Source organism: Saccopteryx leptura, chromosome 1 (genome assembly GCF_036850995.1).
Source record: "Saccopteryx leptura isolate mSacLep1 chromosome 1, mSacLep1_pri_phased_curated, whole genome shotgun sequence".
Classification (NCBI taxonomy): Eukaryota; Metazoa; Chordata; class Mammalia; order Chiroptera; family Emballonuridae; genus Saccopteryx; species Saccopteryx leptura.
This window is the reverse complement of record NC_089503.1, coordinates 244454101-244481438: the sequence shown is the minus strand read 5'-3', so window position 1 is coordinate 244481438 and position 27338 is coordinate 244454101. Positions and strand designations below refer to the sequence as shown.

Sequence of the window (27338 nt, the reverse complement as noted above, 5' to 3'; positions counted from 1 at the left end):
GTCTCCGCCGCTTCCCAATGGAACGAACCGGAAAGCCACAGTTCCGCCGGCGTCCAGCGGTGCCTATTCCGGAACACAGCGGCGCACGCACGCACGCACGCACGCACGCGCACACACGTGGCTCGGCCCACGCGCTCCCCCCGGGGGCAGAGTCAGGGGCGGGGCCAATGCCTGTGCGCGGGACTCCATTTCCCAGCATGTCCCGCGGCGACACCGGCAGCCGCCAAGGAGAAAGCTTGACGTGAAGCGGTCGAGCTGCCGCGGGGCGGGCCCCGCCGCACGCACAAACGCCGGCACGCACGCGGCACGCACGCGGTCGCACCCTCGACCCACCCTCTGACGCCCTGTGCGGGAGCGCGCCCGGACGTGTGCAGGGCGGCGGCGCGGGCGCGGGGGCGCGCGGTGACTGTTGGGTTGGCGCTGAGGGGAGGAGGCAGCGCGGCCGCCGCCGTTGCGCAGATCCGGGCCGCTGCTGTGGGGAGGGCGCCGGGGCCAGTGACCTTCCGGAGGCGGGAGCGAGCCAGGGGGCCCGGGACGCCGAGCACTGCCACCGCCGCCATGAACAACTCGGGCGCCGACGAGATCGGGTGAGAACGCGCCGGGCCGCGGCCGCCGCCTCGGCCGGCCCCCTCCCAGACACCGTCTGGCCCCGTCAAGGTCACGCCGCGGGGCCGCAGCCCAGGATACCGCCGCTTCCTAGCCGGCGGAAGGGGACCCTGAGCAGCAATCTAGAGGTTCTCAGGGTCCCTGTTGTTTCTTGGCCCAGGAGGACCCCAAACGGGAGCCTAAGGGAATCGGGGGGGGGGGGAGCGCTGCCGCGTTTAGTTTCCCGCTGCGCGACTCCAGAAGGGACCCTAGGGGGCACCTAAAGGGCCTGCTGCCGCTGCGCCCGAGCTTACCATGGGGGACCGCGAGCGGGAACCTGGAAGGTCTGAGGCGTCCTTTCCGCCTCCACGCCTCGGTTTCCGGCTGGGAGATCCTGGACGGGAGCTTAGTGGGGTCCCAGGCGCCTCGTCTGCCCCATGCCTAGATTTCCCGCTGGAGGACTCCAAACGGGAATCTTCACGGTCTGCGGCGACCCCAGCCCGCGCACAAACTTGGTGGGTTGGCGCACGTGGCGGGCCCGATGCGGGGGTTCCGGTTCTGCAGCCGCCCAACTTCTCCTACCAGAAACTTTGGGCGGCATCGCATCCTTTACACTCTGGCCCTCCAAGTGCTAAGAATAAGGAAGGGTCACAAACAGAGTCTCCTAGGGCCAAGGTCACGGGGACCGGTCAGCGCACCCCGCGGCGTCTGTAACTTGTTTTTGTGTTAATGGAACTCGTTCTCTCTCAGCGCCCACTTAAACCCTTTCAGGGTGTATTTAAAATAAAGGAAAAGGGAAACTCGGGAGGATCGGCAGCAAGCCTTGCTTCCGAGGTCTTTCTCTTGGCCCAGCTATTGCAGCAGGTTTGTTACAGCTAAGTTTCCCCTTAATTATAACCTTGCTTAATGCCGAACCAGCCAAGATCCAAGAAGCCATCCCAAAGGAGCTAGAAAATGCAGTTCTGCCCTAGTGGAGGGGTTTGCTCTAGTTTTCTGTGCAGAGACCAGCTCCCAGGGCACCAGCGTAATATTACAGTTAGATTCCTCTCTGAAAAAGGTGGCAAAACTGCGGACTGCTTTTCCGTGGCCTTGTGTAAATTTCTTGGTGCCTTTGGCTTTGAACATGTGGTGTTTACAAAGTAATTGATTGGATGAGTCAGTCATTGTTTGCGGTGGGAGGCTGGTATCACTGGGCCCTCATTTGGCTTCAGCCGCTTCGTACACCTTAAATGTAAAATGCATTTTGTGAGCTCCTCCCTCGCCTAAACTCCATGCCATTTAGAAGACCTGGGAGTAAAGGCACTTAGTTCCCAGATGTGTGTGTGGGGGAGGGGGGTTGTTTGTTTGTTTGTTTTGGTTTGTTTGTTAACCCTGTCAAGCACTAGAAGACTGCATTCTCTTAGGTAAATGAAAAGTAACAAGAAATGAGGCAGGGTGAAAGTTAGCAGGCTTCCCAAATTCACACCCACATGCACATGTCTCAGCCCTACAACTTGTCCCAGTTCTTGTATCCCAGCCAGGATCTGAGCCTGGGCCTGGACCCTCCAGCCCCCTGGGCAACTTGGGAAGGCTGCAGAGTGAGTAGCAGAATCAGAATTGGGACTAGAGACCCTGCTTGGCCATGTTCCCCCTCCCAGATTGCCTGAGTTTTAAAGTTGTAAATCAGAGGTGCCACAGAAACCTATTGCTTTTCAAGTAAAAATCTTTTGCCAGAAAGTGCTGGCAGGCCCTGACAGGGTAACTCAGTTGGTTAGTGTCATCCTGATATAGCAAGGTTGTGGATTTGATCCCTAGTCAGAGCACATACAAATGAGTGCATAAATAACAAATTATTTTTCTTTCTTTCCCTTCCCCTCCCTCTCCCTCTCTCTCTTTATTTCTCTCTCTTCCTTTCTAAAATTAATACATAAATAAAACTTTTTAAAAAGTACTGACAAGTTTCTATTTTATGTAGGAACCTTGTGTTGGATGTGGTGTCCCAGGTCCATTTTGACGTCCTTGCTATGTAATTGTGTTATTCAGGCTCCCTGGTGATGAGCCCTCTTGTAGTTTCCTGTGAGGGGACCATGGTTGTGCTTTGGAGTGGTTATTATGTGGGAGGTGTGTAGTGCTCAGATCCAAGCGATGGCAGACATTATCAGGAGGTGGCAGCCCTGAATGATATTTGGTGATAGCCACCCTCACCTCTGATCTCCTTTGCTTTGGTGTGTGGTCACCACCCCAGTAGCTCCTTGGGGAGTGTTTGACAGGTAGGAGGGGCCACTCCCCTTTCCTTGACAGACCCATGTGTGTGCACTGTGGAGGCCTCAGGAAATGTGTGGATGCCTTAGGCCTGTACTTTCCTGGTCTGTACTCCTGAATTTTGTTTGAATGAAGAGCCTCCCCAATTCTTGACTACATGAGCTGGCTCAGAAATTAGTATGAAATCTGACAGGAAAATAGAAGTTGGGTGAGACCACTGGCTGTAGTTAATGTGTTTAGCATCCTGATTGTCATAGTCAGCTAGAACAGAGCAAGGGCTAGGTCTTGAGGGCAGAAGGATAACAGTAGCTGTGTGTCACCTATAGTCATTTGTGGCCCTGTGTAGCTGATGTGTGGATGGTCAGACGTCCTCTGTTCCAAGGCAGGCCTGGCAGTGACAGGCATTCACCTTGTGTGTAGGGGTGGGGGGACTGCTGATCTGACAGGGCTGAGAGGTCCTCCTTTCCTTGCCATGACCTTGGAAAGTCTAAGAAAAGGTCCCTTGATGATCTCAGTTAGGGTCTGTGGGTGCACATCAAGAGAGGGCGCCTGACATCTTGTTGATGCTCCTGGGTGCTGGGGGAGAGCTCTCTCCCTTTAGTGATAGACAGAGGCACTTTGTTCCACACACCTCTGGGGCAGCCAAGCTGTGTCAGGAACTGGAGAAATGGGAGGAAGATTTTATCTGGCACACACTATCCTATTTGCGTAACTGGGGACTGGTAAGACGGGGACACCTGCATGTCATCTAGGGCAGAGTTGCAGGGACGGGACGATTTAGAGAAAGGAAGTTAAGCTGTATTGGGGTTGCTTCGAGGCAAGACTGGGAATGTGGGGTGAGTCCATGGTTGCTCAGCCGGAGAGGCTACAAGTGGGTGACCTCAGCACCTGGAGCCCTGGTGCTGGCTGAGTGACAGCATGTGGAGTGTTCCAAGGCGGAGTGCTTGAGTCCTTGAGTCTTTCCTGGTCTTTCTGGAATAGTTTCTTAGGATCTGGAAAAAGATATACCAGAGTTCAGCTCTGATAGGACCTGGTTACGTTGGGACCAGGAGCAGTGTGCTATACTTGTAAATACTTGTTTGTACTGATCACCCAACGAGGTGGGAAGGGTCATTGATTGGTTTGCTTTAGAGAGGTTGTGATTTGGGAAGGACATTGCATGGGATAGGGCAGTGGAAGAGCTCTTTCCACCATTCAGTTGTCAGTTCTGGGATTTTCTCTTGTGTCACATAACCCCCAGAGTCATCTGGGAGGGCATACTTTTCCCTACTTGCAGAAGAGAAGCCCTAGTGCCAAAGGCTGGCATAAGTGGGCTTTGGGGTGAGGTTCACAGGCCAGGATTGTGTCCCCTCCCAGGGCCACCTTTCTACTTCAGGGATACTGGGACAGACTTAAGGAGACCAGGTCCCATTGTGTCCCCACTGGAGACCAGGAAGATGCAAACATAGGCTCTGGGTTGGATGCTAAGAAGAAAGGCCCATTTGCTCAACAACTGACTGACTGGTCCAGGTCCTCCGCCTCTGTCCCCAGCTGCCTTTGGGTGGTCTTCTTGCCAGGCAGGATAAAACTTAACCAAAACCTGCTACTGTGGTTCCTGGGCACTGCCCACAGTGGTTAGCCCCAACCAAGAGAAGCTACTGAAGACTGACTTTCCAGTGCAAAGACTACATGGTTGCTGTGAAGTCCACAGAGCAAGAGTGGGGTAGTCATCCAGAAACAGGTTTGGTTTCAGCAGGCAGAACATTCAAAGGGAATGTTAACTGGAGCCTGTGCAGAGCCCCTTACAGGAGGAAGTCACCAGTTGCCTCTTGAGGTTTAGGCCCTGGGAGCAAGCATGCTAATCACAGACTACTTTTTCAGATCCCCCAGTTGATGGCATTGCCTGTTTTCTGCTTTGGAACCTGACTTGTTCTGTGGGAGGGCCCGAGAGAGCTAGGAAGTCCGCAGATGGGTTTGGGGAATATAAGATCTGTGGGGCCTTGAACATCCAGTTTTAGCTGACTAATGATACCCTTCAGGAGCAGGGAAGGGCTAGAGAGGGGGAGCAGCATGGTTGGCTAATCCCTTAATCTGCGGAGTCCTATATGTACCTACCCATTTCGTCCTGAGGTTCACATATTGCCAAAGTGAGTGTGTCTGGGCTGTCCCTGGATAGCTGGTGGGGTAATCAGGGCTCTCACTGATGCTACGACTGCATATCTGTGTTGGCTTGCTGCTTGGGCAGCAAGGTCTAGGCTGGTTCTGTAGAGACCTTAAGTTTCTGGGGAGCTGGAATGCCTGTTTCTTACTTGCCTTAGTGAGGTTCGCCCTGAGGGCCCTTTTTATTTTATTGATTACAGAAACCTGAGGCTCAGAATTTGGGACTTTGTGCTGGGGCTCTAGAAAGGTCCCTGCCACCATGAGTCAGTAGGCCTCCCACGACCTTCTGGAACTTTCTTTGTGCAGACCAAGAGAGTGTGCCCTCAGAATAGGAGGAAAGGAAGTAGAAACACGTGAAGTGCCAGCATGGTGCTGCTCGGAAGGGAGGCTCCATGTGTTCTCTCTGCTGATAGTCATATTAGAGGCACCTCTTGCTGAGTGTCTCAGATATCCTATGTGATGGAATGGTTGTTTCAAAAGAAACCTAAATCCTGCCATTTCCTCTATAATGAGAATTTCCTAATTTATAATCTCATATAACTTAAGATTTACAGAACAGCTACAGGTTAATAATAAAGTGTCCAATATTCTTTATCTAGCCAGACTTACCAGGAGCTAACATTCTACCCCTTTGGTTTGTGCATACATCTTCCATGAAATATTAGAGAGGAAGTGATGCCCCAATGCCCCTTTCTGTGAGCCTGTCCTGTGTTGTTGTTTTCTGTTTGTTTGTTTATTTGGGGGCTTTTTTGTGACAGAAACTGATAGGGACAGACTGAAAGGGGGAGAGATGAGAAGCATCAATTCTTTGTTGTGACACCTTAGTTTCTCATTGATTGCTTTCTCATATGTGCCTTGACGGGGGGGGGGGGGTAGGGGGGCACTACAGCAGACTGAGTGACACCTTGCTCAAGCTGGTGACCTCAGGGTTTGGAACCTGGGTCCTCCGCATCCCAGTCCGACGCTCTATCCACTGCGCCACCACCTGGTCAGGCCCATGTGTTCCATTTTCAAGAACAGAAATATTCTCTTAAATGCACACAGTACAGTGATAAAATTGGAAGTCACAGTATTGATGTCATGTTATTATCCATCCACAGGGCAGATGCCAGTTCTGTTGGTTGTGCAGGTGATGGCATATCTGATTTTTCCCCCTTAATGACTAATTTTGAAATTTAAGTGAAGACAAACCTGGACTGGGCTGGTGGGTTCTGCAGATAGGCGGTGGAAATTGGGTGTTTAGATGGGCAAAGACTTATTATTTTACTGTTTTGGTGGATGCAATGCTAAATAGAGGGTGGTATTCTCTAAGTGAATTAGGTTTTGTTTTAATTTTGTTTTTTGGAGAATGCTTGAGGTTTCTTTCCTGCATGAAACTTCTTTTCCACAGCAAACCTTTGGTCATTCCTTTTCTGAAGGACTGGGCAAATGGTTAATAATAAAGTCAGTTACTCAGCAGTGCTAGCCAACCTCTGGCCCTTGTCATTCAAGGCCCTGTACTCCTACTGGGTGCCAGGCCTCAAGGAGTTAGGCATGCTGGGTGGAGCTGGGCCTGAGGCACAGCTTGCTCTGGGCAGGGCCTAGACAGCCCTTGGGGAGTGGGGCACAGATAGAGGCTCCACTCCCTGACCTGCCCCCCAGGGCTTTTGGAAGACAAGAGGCCTGCAACATGGTTTGAAGAGGCCTAAATGTGAGCTTCATTGCTGCTTGGTCAGCATGTTCCCTGAAACCTGTTCTGACTAAGGCATTGAAGCACAGCCACGGCCAGACACCTATCCTGAGTCCTTTTCAGCCCTCCCCAACCAGGAAGAGTGGTGGCCTGTTTGTTGGCATTTTGAGGATGGTAGTAAGTACCTGTCTGGTGGTGGGAAATTGTTTCTCATACTAAATTTAAATTGCCCTTAGAGAAAAGGCAGATTGGAGCAACAACAAAGTGCTGTCACAGGCATTTTGCCAGTGGTTAGCACACTGAGGTTCAGTCACCAGATGCAGCAGAGGTGATGGGTGTGCCTGTTACCTTGAGGGTCCTATCCTTGGGTAGAATGCAAGGCTTGCTGTCTGGTGATTTTCATTTTATTTTATTTTTTTTGCTAGAAATAGAAACAAACAGGAAAGGAGAGAAATGAGAACCATCAACTTGTAGTTGCAGCACTTTACTTGTTAATTGATTGCTTCTCACAATCAATGACTGGGGTCTCCAGCCAAGTCAGTGACTCCTTGCTCAAGCCAGTGAACATAGGATCAGCATGCTCAAGCTGGGGACCCCACACTCAAGTCGGTGGCCTCAGGATTTCGAACCTGGGACCTCAGCATCCCAGGTTGACGCACTGTCCACTGCACCACCATCAGTCAGGCTGTCGATTCTCTTGGTTGCTCAAGAGGCAGGAGTGCGATCAGCCTTGCAGGGTCCTTGTGCGTCAGGTGGAAACTGAGCCCGGGCTACCTGCCAGCATCTGAAGACTTTCCAGTTAGCGCCTGGGTCCAGCTCCAAGGGTGACAATGGTAGTGTCTCCTCTCCTGGTTAAAACAAGGATAGAGAACTGCCTCCATTAATGCTGGAGCCTTCTACTCCTGCCTCCTTTGTCATACCTGTCTCCAGGGTTTGGGAGGCTGGAATGATGCAGAGCAGTGCTGAGGGTGAGACAAGTGAGCATGGTTCCATGTGGAAGCTGAGACAGTTGCAGCGCCTCGGTTCACTCCAGGTCTACACAGTTTGAGAGCAGTATAAGAGGTGGGAAAGGCAGGCACTGCCATAGCCCTCCCTTGTTGGGTCCTAACAGTGTAGAGCTCTCTCCAGGGAGAAGGGGTGTGTTCTGGGTTCCGGACCTGCCAAGGACTGTGCAGACACAAGGCAGGTACACTGCAGGGATGGTGTTGGGTTCCTCCCGAAAGTTCTAGTGTGGCTGCTCAAAAGGATAGCCCAGGCCATCCTTGGGGAATGTGAGCTAGGGCTCCATTGCTTGTCTGGCTGGAGCTCTGAGAACCTTTCCAGTGATTTGTGGGTTCTAGCTCATGACCACGTGTTAGATATCTGAAGCTTTGCCCTGTAGCTCCTACCTGTTTGTCATTCTGGTTTGTCACCTACCATCTCAGATCTTGATTGCAAATGAACAACATTGCAAGAGTAGTAGTGTAGAGACTTCCTCCGGTTAATGATCCACAAGCATATGCAATTCTGGACATTCACCCTGCTGTGTTGGCAAGTCTTGGAGTCATTTTTCATGTCTGCAACCAATGAGGCCAGGTGATGACTGTGGCTGTTGTGTGCTTTGGCCATGGCCATAATCATGACCATGTCACTCCTTCTGTCATGTGGATTACTGCCTTGGGATGGGTCAGATGGGCAGCATCTGTAAGGCAAGCATCATTTGACCCTAAATGTTTTCTTATTGAATTGCAGGAAGCTCTTTGTGGGCGGTCTTGACTGGAGCACCACCCAAGGTAGGTGTTATGACGGAGTGCCAGGTGCTACAGGCGAGCTAACCTTGGTCTTCAGGTTATGTTATGTAAATTAGTCTCTTGCTGCTACCTTGGGTTTCTTTAATTATTGGTTGATTATCTTTGTTCTTTCTTTTCCCAAGTGAGAGAAGGGGAGATAGACAGACTCCTGCATGCATCCCAACTGGGATCCACCTGGTGACCCCCATCTGGGGCCGATGCTTGCCACCAAGCTATATTTAGCGCCTGAGGCAGAGGCTCCACAGAGCCATCCTTAACACCTAGGGCCAAGGCACTTGAACCAATCAAGCCATGGCTGCGGGAGGGGAGGAGAGAGAGAAAGAGAAGGGGGAAGGGTGGAGAAGCAGATGGTTTCTTCTCCTGTGTCCCCCTAACCGGGAATCGAACCCAGGACACCCACACACCGGGCCAACACTCTACCACTAAGCAAACTGGCCAGGGCCAAGATTGATTATCTTGATTTCTGGGATGGAGGGGCATTCAATTGGGCATTGGCGGGGACAGAGGGAATGAATGCAATATTAGCTTTGAAACAGTTAATTTCATCCTGATGTTTCACAGCAGAATTAGGGGAGAAATTAGGCTGCAGGTTCCTAGCTCAAGGCCTGAGGTAGTTTCTAGAGGCAGGAGAACTGTTAACATGCAGAGTACAGTGGCCAGGGATTTGCCCAGCGGTCACTGAGTTCAGATGTAGCAGGAAGAAGCTGGTTGTCAAGTGGCCTTCGAAGTGGTGGTTCTCCATTCTCTTAAACTTCACTTTCCTGGATACCTTTGCCACAGTCCTGCTCAGTTGCAACATTTCTAGGTTATATGAAGATGTGATATATACCCATACTGTGGAGTCCCCCATTCTCCTTCATGTGTTTACCATCCTTGATCCTCTTCCCCTGCCTCCAAACTAGTTGATTAGTCAATGTAAAAGTGGCTAGTTGCACATTTTTCAGGTTAGGCTGGTTAACGAGGAGAGTGGCACATGTGCATACATATTTGCATGCCAGCTATGATGCTGTGCTTAATACTGGTGTGTGTGTGTCTGTTTCTGTTCCTATATCTGAGCAGAGACTCTCCGTAGCTACTTCTCCCAGTATGGAGAGGTTGTGGACTGCGTGATCATGAAAGATAAAACAACCAACCAGTCTCGAGGCTTCGGGTTTGTCAAGTTTAAAGACCCCAACTGTGTGGGCACGGTGCTGGCCAGCAGACCGCACACACTGGATGGTCGAAATGTAAGTGTCCTGGTGCAGTTGAGCTTTCTGCTTCTCTCTCTAATCTGTCCTTCATTTTACTGGTCTCAGAGCTTTTATAGATGTTTATGTTAAAGAATACCTGTACGGGCTCTCTAAAAGGATTAAGGTTCCGTTTAGACTGGAGGTTGGAATAGGAGATGGATATGAACATGGTGTGAATTGTGTGACTTGATGGGTGAGTGCTAGTGTGCTCTGCTACTGGTTGCTGTTGGTAACACCTTTTCCAGAGAGAAGGGTGGCATATTTACAACTTGCTTGTTTGAAACTTCTACAGATTGACCCAAAGCCATGTACACCTCGGGGGATGCAGCCAGAGAGGACACGGCCAAAGGAAGGCTGGGTAAGGGGCCGGTTGGTCAACCTTGTATGTTCCACAGCCAGTTTAAAGGACATCTGTGCCTTTATTGTTTTGTTTTGTTTTTTCAATTACAGTTTACATTTAATATTCTATATTTCAGGTGTATAGCATAGTGGTTGGACAAACATGTGCCTTTGACCTGGGTTTTTTGCTCATTAAGATTAGGACTGCCTGACCAGGCGGTGGCGCAGTGGATAGAGCATAGGACTGGGATGTGGAGGACCCAGGTTCAAGACCCCGAGGTCGCCAGCTTGAGCCCAAGGTCGCTGGCTTGAGCAAGAGGTCACTCAGTCTGCTGTAGCCCCCCAGTCAAGACACATATGAGAAATCAGTCAATGAACAACTAAGGAACCGCAACAGGCCCTGGCCGATTTGCTCAGCGGTAGAGCGTCGGCCTGGCGTGCGGGGGACCCAGGTTCGATTCCCGGCCAGGGCACATAGGAGAAGCGCCCATTTGCTTCTCCACCTGCGCCCCCTCCTTCCTCTCTGTCTCTCTCTTCCCCTCCCGCAGCCAAGGCTCCATTGGAGCAAAGATGGCCCGGGTGCTGGGGATGGATGGTTCCTTGGCCTCTGCCCCAGGTGCTAGAGTGGCTCTGGTCGTGGCAGAGCGATGCCCCGGAGGGGCAGAGCATCGCCCCCTGGTGGACAGAGCGTCGCCCCCGGGGGGCGTGCCGGGTGGATCCCAGTTGGGCGCATGCGGGAGTCTGACTGTCTCTCCCCGTTTCCAGCTTCAGAAAAAAAAAAAAAAAAAGGAACCGCAACAAAGAATTGATGTTTCTCATCTCTCTCCGTTCTTGTCTGTCTCTCTCTCTGACTCTCTCTGTCTCTGCCACCAAAAAGAAAAAGAAAAAAAAAAGAAAAAGATTAGGAGTGACAGGTCTTCTTTGACACTTGACCAGCTGAGAATTGCTCAGATTTACCCTGCGTTATTAATTTTTTATCTCAGCCAAGATAAATTTTTATTAGTCTACTTTAAAAAAAATGACATTTCACACTGTTTATCATCCAGAGCTTTCTGGTTTTATTTGTCACAGATGCTCCCAGCCTGCCTGAAAGGGCCAAGAGCAGCTTCTCCCCCAGTCTCTCACTCCTCTCTGCTTGGTGGCCTGATCATCCTTAATGCCAAGGCTTCCACCACCCAGCTCTGCTGGCTGCTTCTTTCCAGACACAAACGTGGTCACTGGTTTCTCAAACAGCCATTATGGTGACTCCTGGGGAATTCCCTGTGACCTATGTGTGGCCCCTGGACAGGACCAGCTGGAGCAGACCTGTCCTCTGTCATTCACCACCTGCATCTCCACCACCCAGCAGTTCTCAGAGAAGACTATTGCCCGGAATACTCCCATGCTTATAGAAAGCCCTACTAAACAGCTGGGCTGAAGGCTTTTGAGAAGCTGCACACAGACCCCACCACACATGTCTGATCGTAGGTCTAGGCGGACTCTTGAGACCTGCATTTCTGTTGTTGATGGCTAGAGTCTTCAGACCCTTGAAACCACTTTTATTTTTCTAACTTTCTAAAAAAGTTTTCAAATTACAGAAAATTAGATTCATCAATTGATACTATTTGCCAGAGTTATCTATGTTAACATCCATCTCTTTCTGAATAGACCACTCCTAAATTCTGGAACTTGAATTTCCTAAAAGTTCAACTTCCCACAAAACCTCCAACCCCCACAGCTAAGATTCCTATGGTGATGCCCAGTGTCACTTGTGTCCACACCACCATGCTCACATTTCTGAGATTATCTCACAGGCGACCTTCACAGCTTTTCAGACTAAACTCTAAGCACAGTCTAGATTCTTTTTGGTTATTAATGTCATTTAGTCTAAGACAGAATAGTCACGGACCATAATCTGCAAACCCGGGGCCCCCCCCCCCCGCCCCAATTTTTAATCAGGAGCAGTTGGGCCCGACCTGTGATGGCACAGTGGATAAAACATCAACCTAGAACACTGAGGTCACCGGTTCAAAACCCCAGGCCTGCCCAGTCAAGGCACATATGAGAAGCAACTACTATGAGTTAATGCTCCCCACACACACACTTCTCTTTCTCCCCCTTTTCTCTAAAATAAAATCTTTGTTTTTCCTTCTTTTCCAAGTGAGAGGAGGGGAGATAGATTCCCACATGTGTCCTGACCAGAATCCACCTGGCAACCCCTGTCTGGGGCCATGCTCACAACTGAGCTATTTTTAGCTTCTGAGACAGAGATTCTATGGAGCCATCCTCAGCACCCTGGGCCAGTGAGCTTGAATCAATCGAGCCATGACTCTGGGACTGGGAGAGAGTGAGAGAGAGAAGGGGGAGTGGTAGGAGTGGAGAAGCAAATGGTTGCCTCTCCTTTGTGCCCTGACTAGGAATCAAACCTGGGACTCACATACACCGGGCTGTTGCTCTACCATTGAACCAACCAGCCAAGGACAATAAATAAAATCTTTAAAAAAGAAGAAGAAGAAGAACAGTTGGGATGACTTAACCCATAAAGTCTTTGGGTAGAAGGAAGAAGGGTATTAGGAGAAGAGGGCATGGGAGGGTCAGCATTGCAGTGTAGGAGCTAAGGTTAGGGTCCACGCAGAGAGGTCGGATGGGCCTGTCCCCTCCACGTTTGGCCCCCAAGTGATGAGCTGGGCTCAGGTATTTCTCTCTGAGGTAGGTGTGAGATCATTCCACATATAACGGGGTAGGGGTCAGGGATGGTGAAAGAAAAACAACATAATGGAGTGGCTCTTCAGTTATAAGACTTTGTATTGTCACTGTTGGTCACCAGCTTGAAAACCACCACCTGAAAACCAGTCTTATCACTAGTTTTACTCATGGAGGATCCCTTGTGTGTTCCTTACTTTCTTGAAAACCTTAGTTTCACAGTGTAGAGTTTTAAGTTCTGTAGCTGTTGTGATTTAGAATAATTGGACACTGTACTGTGGTCTGCATTTAAACACATTTGAAACAGTGCTGCCGTGGTTCTAGGTCCAGTCTCCTTGGGTCTCTGGGAAAATGTTGTTCTTGGTTCTGTTTGGACTCACTGGATTTTGAGAGTGTTTGGTAGCTTTCGTGGCTCTTACACCTATGCAGACACTCACAACCCTGGGGAGCATGCAGAGGGCTCCCTATGTGACCTAACCATCTTTTCCTTCTTGACACAGCAGAAAGGACCCAGGAGCGATAACAGTAAATCAAATAAGATATTTGTTGGTGGAATTCCTCACAATTGTGGTGAGACAGAGCTCAGGGAATACTTCAAGAAATTCGGAGTGGTGAGTTTTTCCCACATCAGCAGCATCCAGGTAGCAGCTGCTCAACTTGGCCCAGTTGGGTTGGGCATAGTGGAGCCCTCAGAAGTGTCCTCAGATGGCTTAGCCTGGCAGCTATGTCCTCTTGCCCTGCATCTCTAGAACAGAACAACCAGAGCCCATCCTTTTCTTCATGGCCATTTACCACCCAGGAGCCTTTCTGGTTGGTTGTAAGGCACTAGGGAATGTTGGGGAGAAGCTGGCCTACTGTCCCTAATGGAAGATGGACATGTTACAGATCAGGTTCGCCTGGGACCTTGGACTAACTCCTCCTGCCCAGGACCTGAGACAAGGTGCCCACCCTTGGTAGCTGCAGCTGAGGATGGGCCTGGCCTGGCAGAGGAGTCCCAGAGCAGAGACCATTCCCAGGTCCTTGTATCAGCATCATGGACCTCACTGAATAGTGGTCCCTGGCCCAACCCCATTGGTCTTTTTGGAAGCTCTTACTGCCCTCTGGGCAGCCAGGCCTCACATTCTGGAAGAAGTGCAAGTTCTTTGGAATCTCATGGGGATTAGAGTTAATCAGGTTTCTACACGGAACCAGTTCTAGTGGAGCCAGCAGAGGAAAAGACATGGTTAAGTTGCCAGTGTGTGTGGGGCCATTGTATGGGTCACCCTAGGTTTGTGCTGCTCAAATGCCCTGTCTGTGGTGTGATCCTGCCTGCGCCCACTGTGTCCTATTTTGTCAGGTGGCTCCTGAGTGTGTGAAGGCCAAGGTCAGGGTTTAGGAGTGTCAGAGCACGCAGTGAGGGATATACTCAGTGAGTGAGTGTGTGGGGTGCAAATTGGCAGCGAAAGCTGGGTCAGCAAGACTACGGGGGCACTGACCAAGGGAGATCCTGGAGCAGCAGCGCTCTGGGTCATTCCATCCCTGCATTGGGAATGGGAGGGTGCCTTGTGCATCTCCAGGCCATCAGTTCCCCTGTGGAGTGGTAGCCTAGGTCCCTGGCTCCATGATTCTCAGCCATCACACCCTGGAAGGCCGATCTTTGCCCCAGGACTCCCCAGACTGGAGCCTTCCCAGCAGACATTTGGCTTGAGACTTCTGTCGTAGCCAGAGGTACTCATAGGCACCATGGCATCCAGATCTTCTTAACAGCCATTTTTTTTTGCAGGTCACAGAAGTGGTCATGATCTATGATGCAGAAAAGCAGAGGCCTCGAGGTAAAAGAGATGGAGTTTGTCCTTGACCTTCCCCCTCAGATGGCAAACTATCTCACAATTAGGTGGTGGTTGTAGCAAGTATTGCCTCAGAAAAGGGTGATTTGGAGACTTGATTAAAATGCAGGGTCTTCCTGTGCAGCCCCCAGCTTGTCTGTGCTTCCCAAGGTCAGACATTACTGTCTTTTTTTTTTTTTTTTTTTTTTGGCTCATTCTTTTAAAGTTTTTACAACTTGACATGAATTTGAACATGGTTTCTGTTTTGCAATGTGCACTGAAAGACTTGTGTCCTTTTTCATTGTGACCTTAGTTACAACTGTCTTTTGTCTTCAGCTCACGCCAGTGTAGTTCGTCTCTTGCCTTCAGCTCATGCCAGTATAGTCAGAAGTCTCATTTCACGTCGTCAGGCGAGATCTGCTGCAGCTCAGCTTGAATGTGGAGTTTCCTTTATCCATCTCATGCTTTTTTTTCCCTGTTTTTCTACTCAAATCAGTTGGGCCGGTGGGAGGAGGGGCACATCCCCACCAGGACTTCCTGAGCAGCCCACCCTTGCACGTGTGGCCTGGGCCAGCCAGCACCCAACTTCCATGCCCTTTTGGGTTTGGTGGTTTTATTTTTTGTTTTGTGGCTGCTGCTGTTTTCCCTGCCCATCTGTTTTGGTTCATCAGCTGCTTTGGGCCCAGCCAGGAGCTGATCTGCCGATCCGGGCCCTGCAGCCCCTGCCCTGTGGAGACCTCTAGAGTGCTGAGCTGCTGCCCACAGCATGCGCCCGCCGTGCTGGAGAATAGTTTGCCATTTGAACTTCCATCCTCTTACTCCATGATTAAGTAATGTCTTTTCCCTTCATGTTGATTAAGCTGTTAAGTCATAGTCTTAATTTTAATGTAGAAGTACATGCTTAGTGACATATTAAGTGTTTCATAGTAAATATAGTAATGTTAAGTAAGTGGTTTTTCTTTTCTCTCTGTGAATTTTTGTGATTAACGATATCTCTTTAGATTTCTTTTCTCCAGGTGCTAAATTATATCACACAGGTACAGGCCATCCTGCAGTCAGAGGAGGGAGCGGGCTTTGCTCCAGTGGGGTGTAAACGAAGTTTCAGTGTGTTTCTGTGCTGCTTCCTCAGTGGTGATGTCGCCTCTTGACACAGACGCATCCCTAGACGTCCTGCCCCAGGCTCCTTACCCACGAGTCACCGCCTCTTGTGCCCTAATGGACCTCGCAAGCCCTGTGGTTTCAGACACACCTGCACTCTGAGAAAATGTTACTTTGTAATATGCGTTCATCACCCGTGCTGTGTTTCACCATTGCCTCCAATCTTGTGAAGCCTCAGAACGTGGGGATCTCGAGAGCTGCTCTTAGATTCCCCAGGTCACCCCCACCCCCAGGCCACTTGCGGTCCTTATCCTGGGCTCAGGGTTGGGGGTGCAGGTAGAACGGGCTGGCGGAAAGAGCACTTTGAGCTTGGCTCTTGGGCATGCATTCCCCTGTGACGCACACCGTCCTTGGCCATATGGCTCTGTAGGTCCCCCTGAGTCCTGGTGAGCCCCTTTGAGTGCTAGGCAAGCAGAGGGCAGGAGCACCACCTAGAGCAACACAGTTGGTCAGCAGGTGTCCCAGAAACAGTTCCTTCCTTACTTTCCAGAAGCTTTCATAAAGCCTCTGATTCAGTTGATTTAGGATATTGTCCCTGTTGGGGCTTCAGTGTGTATCTCTGATGGTTGGTGACCCCTGACTTCTGGCCCATGCAGCCCCACTCTGCCTTTGCTCACCTCATCTTTCTCCTGCCCTTCATTTCTCTCCAGCTTTGTCTCCTCTCCTAATTTGCCATCATGGTTCCATTTCTTCTCACGTCATATGTAGATTCTGTGTGTGTGTGTATATGGAGAGAAACAAAAGCTCCTGCGTCCCAGCTATGCCTCCCACAATGGTTTTACTTGTTACCTTCCCAGGTGGCCTCGAGGGGGCTGCTCCACCCATCTAACACAGGCCTACCCCTGGCTCTACACCTCGGCCACAGAACACTATTCCTGTGCCCTTTCATCATGCTCATCTTCTGCCCCTTCTTGGCCCTGGCCCCTCCCCTCACCCATCTTTTGTTCTTTGGTGTCTTCTGGCAGCTGTCTTCCCTGTGTCCTTTTGTGCTCAAAGCTGTTGGGCCCCGTGAACAAGGGCAATAGACTGAGGACCAGACACGCCACGTTAGCCAGGTGGTCGCGCTCACCCAGACCAACCAAACTTCGTTTATACTGCCGCTTCCTTGTGTTTGGAAAATGCTAAATTATTTTCTCTTTAAAAGTTTCTTTGATGACGTGGTGCCTCTTGCTCTTGCTGCTGACAGCAGAGTTGACCTGCTGGAACCCGCTGTGGCCTGTATCTTTGTGTATTTTGTTACATAGATACGTGCAAATAGATACCTGTATACATACGTATGTGACCTTGACAGGACTCCTTGGGCTTACCCAACAGTGTTGGATAAGCCTAGCGAGGCACTAACTGTGATAGAGACCATACTGTTAACTCCTAGGACAATATATGGCTGCTGTCAGCACTAGCTACAAAGCAAATTGCAAGCCGAGGGGGAGAACCCTGGGTTTCAGCGAAGCAACAGCACACGTGTGTTTGAGGCAGAGCACTCAGCTGCTCCCTGCCTGCACTTGTCTTCCACAGAATGTCCTAGCACCAACATGGCACACCTTGCCATGTTTCATGACCTTCGCTGTTGGGTTGTCCAGGCTGCTGCTCTCTAAGAGATGCCCTGGCTATTCCAAAGTGTCCAAGTGGAACCCCAGTTCGAGCTGGGCCTGGGTGTCCAGCGGGTCCCCCTGCCTCAGTCAGTTGCCGGGTAGGCCTGCAACCCCCTCCCTCACTTGCTTCGCTGAAGCCCTGGGTTGATCCTTCGGCCCGTCCCTAATACTGTTCATCATCCTGTTTTGTGTCACAACACCCTGCTACCTTGATTCACTCTTCGTCGTTGGCTAGGTTTTGGATTTATTACTTTCGAGGACGAACAATCAGTGGACCAGGCTGTCAACATGCATTTTCACGACATCATGGGCAAAAAAGTGTGTAGTTGTAGTTTTATTTTACCTTAAGACCAAACCAAGTCTCAGGCAACTGAAGGGTGTCACTGGAAACGGAAATTCCTTCATAGAAAAGGTTCGAGCTAGAGGTGCTGGGACCCTCTGCTGTGGGGTGGACCTCTGGATGGGAGTGGGTGGTGGGTGGCGGTTCTCCAGTGACATCGCGGGTTGCCTCAGGCTTGGTTCTAGTGACCACTCCTTCAGATGTCTGTACTGTATTCCGATTGCTTCATCCATCCTGTGATGGGCAGCTAACCTTTGGGACCAGGTTTCGTGTAAAACTGAAAGAAATGTAAACATCCTGAAGGATTGGTTGTTTTAATTGGGTCACTTACTGTGAAACTCCAGTACCAACCACATGCTCTCAATAGTACTTAACTCCATGCAGTCAAGTGACCTCTGGTTGTTTTATCTTCATACTGTGTTGCCGCCACGGAGGTAACTGTCAGAAAGAGATCCTTAACTCATTTGCCTGGGGCCTTGGAGTTTTTGGAGAAGTTAACAGTAAAATAAATAACTGGAGAAATTCTGCTGTGTGGGATTTCTTACAGTTAGCAATCTTTGGGGCTTTTGGCAGGATCCCTGTTTGGGTCCTAGTAAAGCCTGCTTAGCGCACCCTGGCGGCAGTCCCCGTTGGTGTGTGCCCCCAGTTTCTTCTCGTTCGGTTCAGCATGCCCAGCTCTTCTGATTGAGATACTGGAGGGAGCATGGCACTGGGGCCTCCCCGCCTGCCCAGGCAGCTGACCACAGCCACTTCCTGATTTTCATCAACAGGGTAGCTATTCATATTTGCCCGGGGCTCAGGTTTCCATGCAGGCTTAATTTTATTTGAACTCAACTAAATGGGTGACACATACCTCACTCTGACATTCACTGAAGCTTTTAGTTTAAAATTAGTGTATTATGGACTTCAAGGATATACACCAGTTAAGAGTACAAGGTCAGAGGAGCTCACCTTCAGTAGCTGAAGGTCCCGTGACATTTAAAACTTGGAAGAATTGTGGTCCTGCTTCAGGGACAGAAATGTCTGCTAAGTGCATGATCTGCCCCAACCCCAGGCTGCCGGCCCCGGCCTTTGGGGTGAAGGGTGTCTGAAATTAGACTGCTCATAGCTGACATTACTGGCTTCTCATGCCTGAAAGTCTTGCTCCTGTCGCATGACCTTCACTGATCCCTGCCAGTCCTTTTTTGTTTGTTTTCCTTTTTTTTTTTTTAATGACCATGTTTTAATCTTTTTTTTTTTTTTAAGATTTTTTTATTCATTATAGAGAGGGAGGATAGAGAGAGAGAGAAGGGGGGAGGAGCAGGAAGCATCAACTCCCATATGTGCCTTGACCAGGCAAGCCCAGGGTTTCGAACCGGCGACCTCAGTGTTTCCAGGTTGACGCTTTATCCACTGCGCCACCACAGGTCAGGCTACCTTTTTTTTTTTTTTTAAGATTTTTTTAATTTATTAATTTTAGAGAGGTGAGAGAGAGAAGTGGGAAGGAGCAGGAAGCATCAACTCCTATATGTGCCTTGACCAAGCAAGCCCATGGTTTCAAACCAGTGACCTCCACATTCCAGGTCGATGCTTTATCCACTGCACCACCACAGCCAGACCTTGCCAGTTCTTTAGTGGGGATTTCCGACTGTAATAGGCTCAGGTCCCACTTGTAATTAAAACTAGAGTGGCGTGACTATACCCAGGCTCCCATAGGAAGAGAGTAAAGGAACTTTTTTTTTTTAATTACCAGGGCTATTTTGTTTTATAAGCAGGAGTCAAGGTCCCTTAGAGAGTTTGTGAAGACTCATTAATTTAAGCTCTTTGAAACTCCCTTGGTCCTGCTGTTCTGATGCCTTTCACCAAGGGGGACTTTGTTTCATGGAGTGTCCTTGGGGCATCAGGAAGGTGGGGATCTTTGTGCATCTGTTTTACAGCAATATTGATGGAATTCTGATACATAATGGCTAATTAGCTTACCAGATTGATACCCCAAGGGTGACTCTGTGGATCGTTGTTTCTCTTATTAAAATTTATCATAAAAACAAAAATTCAGGATTCTTAAATGCAGTCCTGGAATTGGGACATCTTTTGTTGTCATCAGGGGGCAAGGAGCAGCATAAGTGGGGCAAGCATTACTCCCTGCTGTGTGGGCCCCTACCCTGGCTGTGGCTCCTGACACATTCAAAGAGGAAGGGTCCTGGGCTGCTGACCCAACACAGTATGAAGATTGCTTACTGATCCAAATGTCCATTTTATTGCATGTTTGTTTACTTTTTGTTAGATGTAATGTAAGGCTCTTTATCACATCCATTCCCTCTGACATTATTTTGAATTAATTGAGATCCTTTAAGCGTTAGCCTGGGGAAGGTAAGTCATTATCTTCCTTTAGACATTTTAAATTAAAAACCTAAGTAAACCAATTGTGTTTCTCAGGTATGAGCTGAAGGCACAGGCAGGGTGGGTGGGCTCCAGAGAGGTCCCCCACCACTGTGGTGCGGCCAGGGGCCAGCTCCTGCCACTTGGGATTCCAGGAAGGCCTGTGACAGGGCTGTGATTATTAGAACAGCCCTGGTGTCTGTCCTGGGTTTTTGAGACTATTGAAGGAGGACACTGCTGTTTTAACTTGACTGAGAGACCCTTATCATGCATAAAATGCTCAAAGCTCCCTGCTTTGCAGCACATAGGGCTTAGCATGTTACAGTCACATCTGTTGTACCTGAGAAACATTTTTTAAATATAATAATTAAAACAAAATAACTTTTAAAGAAAAAAGCTATTGGCCTAAGTAAGATTTATAGTTAAGTATTTAGTTTTAAGTTGTAATAAGATGCTAAGCGTAGTTGTAAGTTACCTGAGGGTGTGTCTGACGGGAAGGGGCCTGGGACCTGTGCGTTCCCCTGAACGAGACTTTGGTTTGTCTAGGTGGAGGTTAAACGGGCCGAGCCTCGTGACAGCAAAAGCCAAGTGCCCGGACAGCCAGGGGCCAGCCAGTGGGGGAGCCGCGTCGTGCCCAGTGCTGCCAATGGCTGGGCAGGCCAGCCCCCACCCACATGGCAGCAAGGATATGGCCCACAAGGTAAGGCTCCCCAGACCAGCTATTGCACCACCTCTTCCAGACTTGGCGCAGAAGTGGGGCTCCTTACACCACTGAGCGCTGGGTCCCTGAGTTCTGCCTTGTCACCAGGTCTGTCTTAAGGGTGCTGTGGCCTCCTGTGGTGTGCTTGGGCCCCAGCCTAGTCCCTTTTTGGGGTTTGGGCCAGCAGGGTTGCAGTGAGTGTCCTTGCCCTTGTGTGACTGACTGAGCACTGAAATGCCTCATGTCCCACAGAAGTTTCCCTTTGCTGGGGTGGTGCTTCCAGGGACAAGTCAGGAGAACATGGTGGGTTTTGGAAACTCGGATAGTGAGCAAGTGGCAGCCAGCCCACAGTAAGAGTGGATATAGCCTCCAGATGGGAGACTTTGATCACAGGCTTCTGGGATGTGTAGGGTTTCTGTCTCTGAGACCCTTTGAGGCTGTCCCTGTTCTCTAAGCTGCAGGCTGACACCAGCTAGGTGTTGAGTTCTCTGTGGGGTATGCAGAGCAGTTAAGGACAGGCTGCCAAGAGGTTTGGGGGGCCCTGGCACAGGATCCAGGAGTCGCCACCCTCGTTGGAAACCCAAAGAAGTGGCAGCATCTAGAGAGGGGCAGAAGGAGGTCATGTGGGCCTCTGCATATAGGGTTCCTGGCGCCCCCAAGTTTGTAGAACCATCTATACACAGCTTGAGGCTTTATTCTTCCTTTCTCTAGAGCTCTTTTTTTAAAAAACCTGTATTTTATTGCAAAATAAAATAGCTCCAGGAAACTATTTACTGATTCTAGATACTCATCCACTGGTAGGTGAAGGACTCATGCTTGGCCAGCAGCCAGACCTGAGATCCCACACATGCACTTGAGTCCCTGATCTGTGGGTGTTCCCTACATCCCTTTTGACGGTTCTGTTGAAGAACCGTGGCCATCTGACTCAGTGGCTTTTCTCGGGATCCTCCCCTGTGGAAGAGGGCATGGACAGCAATATCTGCATTCTCAAGATCACAGGGCATGTCTTTCTGGGCTGCTACATCCTGCTTGTGTCCAGTGGAGCTCCAGGAGGGTTCTGCCAGCATGGCAACTATGCTATGGGGGAGAGAAGGTGGGGCTTGGCAACCAGTTGGTGACATTGGGCTGACACAGCACCAATCCCTGTCTTTGTTTTCTGTTTTAGGAATGTGGGTGCCAGCAGGACAGGCAATTGGTAAGTCTTTGTTCAAGAAATAGGGAGATGACAAAATCTGAAGGCAGTGGGCCTCTGGTAGGCCAGGATTTGGGCACATGGGAGCTGTGTGCCATGCTCTTTCTCACCCTGTGTTCTGTGTTCCAGGTGGCTATGGACCACCCCCTGCGGGAAGAGGAGCTCCCCCACCGCCCCCACCATTCACGTCTTACATCGTATCAACTCCTCCTGGGGGGTTCCCCCCTCCTCAGGGCTTCCCACAGGGCTATGGGGCCCCCCCGCAATTCAGTAAGTCTTGGAGCCATGGGAGGCCTTTGCTGCACATGTTTAATAGCCCTCCTGACACTTGCACAAGAAGAGGGGCGGGCAGCTGGGAGCCTGTGCTAGGTGAAGCCTGTCACAGTTACTCAGCCTGGAGGAAAAGATGAGCCGACCTTGTGACCTACATGTTTGTTGGCTTTGGCCTCTTTGTGGGCTGGCCCCAGGAGTTGTCACAGCCTGAAGACCTTGCTCTTGTGGTCATGCCTTGGAACAAGCCTCTGGACCTAATCTCTGTGATTCATAATTAAGGAGGCTTCACGTCTTGATTCACTTTCCTCTGTGTTTTGCTTTGTGGTTGAAGCTCTGGGTGTTTGTTGATCAGCCAAGTTTCCAGAAAGGTTAGAGCTCTTCTCTGACCTTAGGATCCTCATGACAAAAGGGTGCAACTACCCACTGGGAGCTGGGTTCCACAGTAAAGAGGAAATTCTCACCTAACCCAGGATGGCCACATGTCATTCTACCGACATAAAGCCTTTTTCCTACTAAGTCCTTGGGATCCACATGTGTCACTCTTGGGGCTGCAGTGTGGACCAGCCACATTCATAGGCTTAGTAACCACACGTGGCCAGTTGTCCAGGACTGGGTAATTCAGTTCTGTTGCTTGGAGCAGCGCCACATGATGACCTTGTGGCCCTTTATAGAAAAGATATGTCCACTCCTGGCCTAATCACATCTAATTCTCTTTCATTTTTTTTTTTAAGTGAGAGATAGTGGTGAGATAGAGTCCTGCATACACACTGACCGGAATCCATCTGGCAACCCCTCTCTGGGGCCAGTGCTTGAATCAGCTGAGCTCAGTGCCCAGGGCTAACGCTCGAATTGCTAGCCACTGGCTGCAAAAGGGGAAGAGATGAGGAGGAGAGGGAGAGGAAGAGAAACAGTCGCTTCTCCTGTGTGCCCTGACTGGAAATCAAACCTGGGACTCCATATGCCAGACTGATGCTCTATCCACTGAGCCAGCCAATCAAGGCTGACTTTTTCTTTTTTCTTTTTTTTTTAACTGAGACTCCCACATGTGCCCCAACCAGGATCCACCTGGCAAGGCCCCTCGAAAGGCACTGCTCTGCCCATCTGGGATCTCTGCTCCATTGCTTAGCAACCGAGCTATTTCAGCATCTGAAGCTAGGCCATGGAGCCATCCTCAGTGCCTGGAGCCAACCTGATGAAACTATTTGAGCCATGGCTGCAGGAGAGGAAGAGCCAGAGAGAGAGAGGAAGGGGAAGGGGGAGAGATGGAGAAGCAGATGGTCACTTCTCTTGTGTGCCCTGACTGGGAATTGAACCTGGGACTTCACACGCCAGCTGACCTCTACCATTGCACCAACCAGCCAGGACCAACTTCTGCTCTTCTCATGAGCATTCCTGAGCAGTGATTCCTACATAAATTACTAGCCTGACCTGTGGTGGTGCAGTAGATAAAGCGTTGACCTTGAATGCTGAGGTCGCCAGTTCAAAACCCTGGGCTTGCCTGGTCAAGGCACATATGGGAATTGATACTTCCTGCTCCTCCCCCCTTCTCTCTGTCTTTCTCTCTCTCCCCCTCCCCCAGTCTCTAAAATAAATAAATAAATCTAAACTTGAAAAAAAAATTACTAGCCAGCATCTACCATAGGCACATGGCTCCTGGCCCTACACCAGCTCCTACTGTCCACAGTTTTCATGCCAGTCTTTTGCCCGTGTCTGCAGGGTCTAGTTGCTCATGCATTTCAGATGAAAATCCTGATCTGACCTGTGGTGGCACAGTGGGTATAAGCATCCACCTGGAACGCTGAGGTCGCCAGTCTGAAACCCCGGGCTTACCTGGTCAAGGCACATATGGGAGTTGATGCTTTCTGCTCCTCCCCCCCTTCTCTCTCTCTCTGTCTCCTCTCTCTAAAAAAATGAATAAATAAAATCTAAAAAAAAAAATCCTGAGAAGGCTCCTGATGGTTAGGCTATGACAAGCATAGTGTTTGTCTTTCTGTCCTGTTTGTTTGCAGGTTTTGGCTATGGGCCTCCACCACCACCACCGGATCAGTTTGCACCACCAGGTGTTCCTCCTCCACCCGCCACTCCAGGGACAGCACCTCTGGCCTTCCCACCGCCTCCATCTCAGGCTGCCCCAGACATGAACAAGCCCCCAACGGCACAGCCAGATTTTCCCTATAGTCAGTATGGTGAGTGGCTGTGCCTCCTGCCTTCCTCCCATGCAGGCAGATTTCCCACCAGTAGTAGTTTCCAGATCAGGTTGTAGTTGTTGGAAAGTTCACATGACCTAGGTCCTAGGATCAAGCAAGCATAAAGTGGGATTTCAGTTGCTTGGATTTTTGCCAGGCACTAGTCATAGAAAAGCATGGATTGTTCAGCAGGTATCCCCAGGCCTGTGAGTTTGGAAACCCAAGGCCATGGCTGGGCTCCCAGGAGGATGGTGTGAGGGCTGCGATTGCTGTTGGGCCGTGGACCCAGCAGGATCATCACTTGGGTGCCTCAGATATCTGAGTGCAGAGCACAGGCAAGTGTCAGCTGGGTAGTCTCAGCTCTGGATTGGGGCCGGTACTGGGTTTGGCGTTGGCTTTGTGCTTCACTTGAGGGGCTGGTCATGGAGTAGGTGCTTCTGAGCTCGGTCTGCAAGGTGACAGCTGAATGGGGGAGCTCATGTAAGGCCAGGGTGTGGCCTGGGGTCTCCCCATACTGGGATCATTTCTGTGCCTGCTGCAAGGGGCTGGGTCCCCCAGGGCTCCTGCAAGGGTTTCAGCCCCTTGTTTCCCACTTTATGGCATGAACTGTGTCACCAAAGACCAGTGTCTGCAAGTCAAGCTGCTCTTATCTTCGAATGCAGTCCCACCAGCTGACTAGGTGCCCCCCAGTATCCCTGCATTACACACTCTTGTTCCCTTTGGGACCTCGCAGGGCTGCAGTCACTGAGCACATGCATTCTCAACCCTGCCTGGAGCAGGACATGTTGGTGGCAGATGTGTGAACGGCCCTGGGTGGGGGTGTACATGATCTCTAGTGTGTCGCCTCCCTACCATCCTGGGGTAGTCACCCTGGTCTCGTCTCTCGCCAGGCCTGGGTACCTATTCTCAAGACCCGGCGGGCTTCGGGCCCATACTTTGTTTACACTCTTATGGTCAGGCTGAGCAGTGATATGGCCTAGGTAGGTGGCGCTTCCTCATGCACGGTCCTCACCTGCCTGCACCCGGGCACTGGACATCGCCTCCTCTGCTGTCCCGGGTGGGATGGACCCACGCTGCCCTCTGGGACACGGCCCAGGAGCTCCGCCTCCTAGTGTGCCCCCAATTGGGAATCTGGGGGCCCTGGGATGGCCTTCATCCAAAGAGTGTGGTCCGGGTGGGTAGGGAGCGAGGATGGTGCTGTTCCTCTTTCCAGAAGTGCCTTGTGCCTTCCGAGGTCAGTAGTACAGGGTTATGGTCCTATTTAGAAGAAGGACCTGATACACTCAAGATGGGCTGTGCAGGTGTGGCCAACTCAAGTCATTGAAGCCTAACACTCTACTTGCAGTCCCTGCCTGCCCCCATACTGCTTAGTGTTATAGAAGCCTCCAGGTTGGGTCAACAGGAGGGAGGACTGTCTGGGGCCTGGGGTGCATCCAAGAGTGAGGCCAGGGTAGATCAGTTTCCTTAAATCCTGAAAGATGTGCCTGAGCCCATCCTGCATTATACTATAGAACAGACTTTCTAGAAGCCTGAGGTCAGCTGAGCTGGGCCAGGTGATGTGCATCTTCAAGCCCAAAGGTCTCTCCTGACCCTCAGCTCTGCCACCAGGGCTTCCTCTCTCTTGAGTCTGTGGGGACGAGTGGGGACCTGCTGAGATCAGACAAGACAAACCATGGGTCCACAAGGTCTCACAGACTTTATTCTTTCTGTGCGGAGACAGGGTCCCGCTGGGGTTTCAGGGTAGGCTTTTCTGGAGACACATGCTCCTGGGGGCCCAGTGATGCCTGGTAGGAGCAGGACCCTGGGTCCTGTTGGTGGAACCCTGGCCACTCAATGCACTCTCTCCCCACAGGTTATGGACAGGACTTGGCCAGCTTTGGGCAGGGTTTCTCAGACCCCAGCCAGCAGCCTCCCTCCTATGGGGGCCCCTCAGTGCCAGGCTCCGGGGGCCCCCCTGCCGGCGGAAGTGGCTTTGGACGAGGTCAGAACCACAATGTGCAAGGATTCCATCCCTACCGACGCTAGCTGGCTGGTGCCACGCAGATGGCTAGAATGGCCGAGACCCAGGATTTGAAACTTGTGAACTTGTGACAATCACAAACTTGGCAGAAAAATCGCAATTCAACCTTGGGGGGAGGGGCTGACGTGCGGCTTTTGGAAGAGGCTATGGGGACTGAAGTTTTTAAATATATTTCTTTCTCTAACCCATCAGCACAATAAAAAAAAAGTCACTGGTTCAACAACAGGGTTTTAAAAAAATGTCTTCAGCTTTAATTCAAAACTTCAGGTTTCTTTTTCTTCCTTTTTTTTTGAAATTATTTTCCTGAGCCTTTTGTTTTACCGTATACTGTAAACTTATGTTAAAGAAAAAAATATACATTTACAAATTGTGAGATTTTTAAGAGAAATTTTCTACAATGTATACTGGCTTATTTTTTAATTTAAAACAGGGTTTCTGTTGGCACTGGTGGAAGTGAGGGGCATTTTTGGTCCCCATACTCCTGGCTTTGAGGGTTGGGCCTTCCTGGTCCAGAAACTCTGGAGCTTAAAGAAGCAATCTACTGAGTGTGTTTCATTTTTGTTTATTCCTTGCTTTTGTCAATTGACCTGACTGGCGGTGTCTGCAAGTGTGCCGTGGGGGTCGCACCCGCCTAGCTTGGCTGGCAACCACCCCGCGTCCAACAGCATCAAGGACCAGGAGGCCTTGTCAGTCTACTTCCCGCGCATGTGGCTTCAGGGCATCCCCACTGACCAGTATAACCCTGGTTTGAATAAAGAGAAGTGCGTTTGGATTAGAATCCACGTTGTGTCATTTGTTCCCTCCCTGCCTGTGGGAGGACCTGGCACCTGCCCTGACTCCTCTGTGGTCTTGCAACCACTTGCCTGCTTGACTGGGGGGGCCTGGCCCCAACCTCATAGAATCTAGGGATCCTGGGGTCTGGCAGATGGAGGTTTTAGGATGGTTGGGTGGGGGCCTAGTGAGAACTGCAGAGCCAGTGTGAGGGACCCTGGGTTCTGGGGTCCATGGCCACTTGATGGGTGCCAAGGAAAAGGCATCCA

At 50.5% G+C, this 27338-nt stretch overlaps 1 protein-coding gene across 5 annotated transcripts; it reads left to right on the top strand.

Annotated features, from left to right (window-relative positions):
• The first annotated feature begins 374 nt into the window (after nucleotides 1-374).
• DAZAP1 (DAZ associated protein 1) lies at nucleotides 375-27076 on the top strand. 5 transcript variants are annotated; one of them, XM_066342434.1, is made up of 13 exons: nucleotides 375-587; nucleotides 8366-8406; nucleotides 9484-9650; nucleotides 9946-10011; nucleotides 13175-13285; nucleotides 14437-14485; nucleotides 17465-17547; nucleotides 20474-20627; nucleotides 21793-21822; nucleotides 21949-22089; nucleotides 24102-24278; nucleotides 26131-26185; nucleotides 26218-27076. In XM_066342434.1, the coding sequence occupies exons 1-13, from the start codon at nucleotides 559-561 to the stop codon at nucleotides 26327-26329; spliced, it is 1215 nt and encodes a 404-aa protein (XP_066198531.1). In that variant the 5' UTR covers nucleotides 375-558; the 3' UTR covers nucleotides 26330-27076. The 5 variants fall into 5 exon arrangements, with proteins under 5 accessions (XP_066198531.1, XP_066198514.1, XP_066198507.1 ...); XM_066342417.1 differs by adding an exon at nucleotides 25169-25258 and having other exon boundaries at nucleotides 376-587; nucleotides 26131-26266; XM_066342410.1 differs by having other exon boundaries at nucleotides 377-587; nucleotides 13178-13285; nucleotides 26131-27076.
• The last annotated feature ends 262 nt before the right edge of the window (nucleotides 27077-27338 follow it).

Bases quoted from the DNA above. Each gene is read 5' to 3' on its own strand.
- DAZAP1 (XM_066342400.1), top strand. From the start codon at position 559: ATGAACAACTCGGGCGCCGACGAGATCGG. The intron at 588-8,365 runs GTGAGAACGCGC...ATTGAATTGCAG, and splicing joins TCGGGCGCCGACGAGATCGG to GAAGCTCTTTGTGGGCGGTC. The intron at 22,090-24,101 runs GTAAGTCTTGGA...GTTTGTTTGCAG, and splicing joins TGGGGCCCCCCCGCAATTCA to GTTTTGGCTATGGGCCTCCA.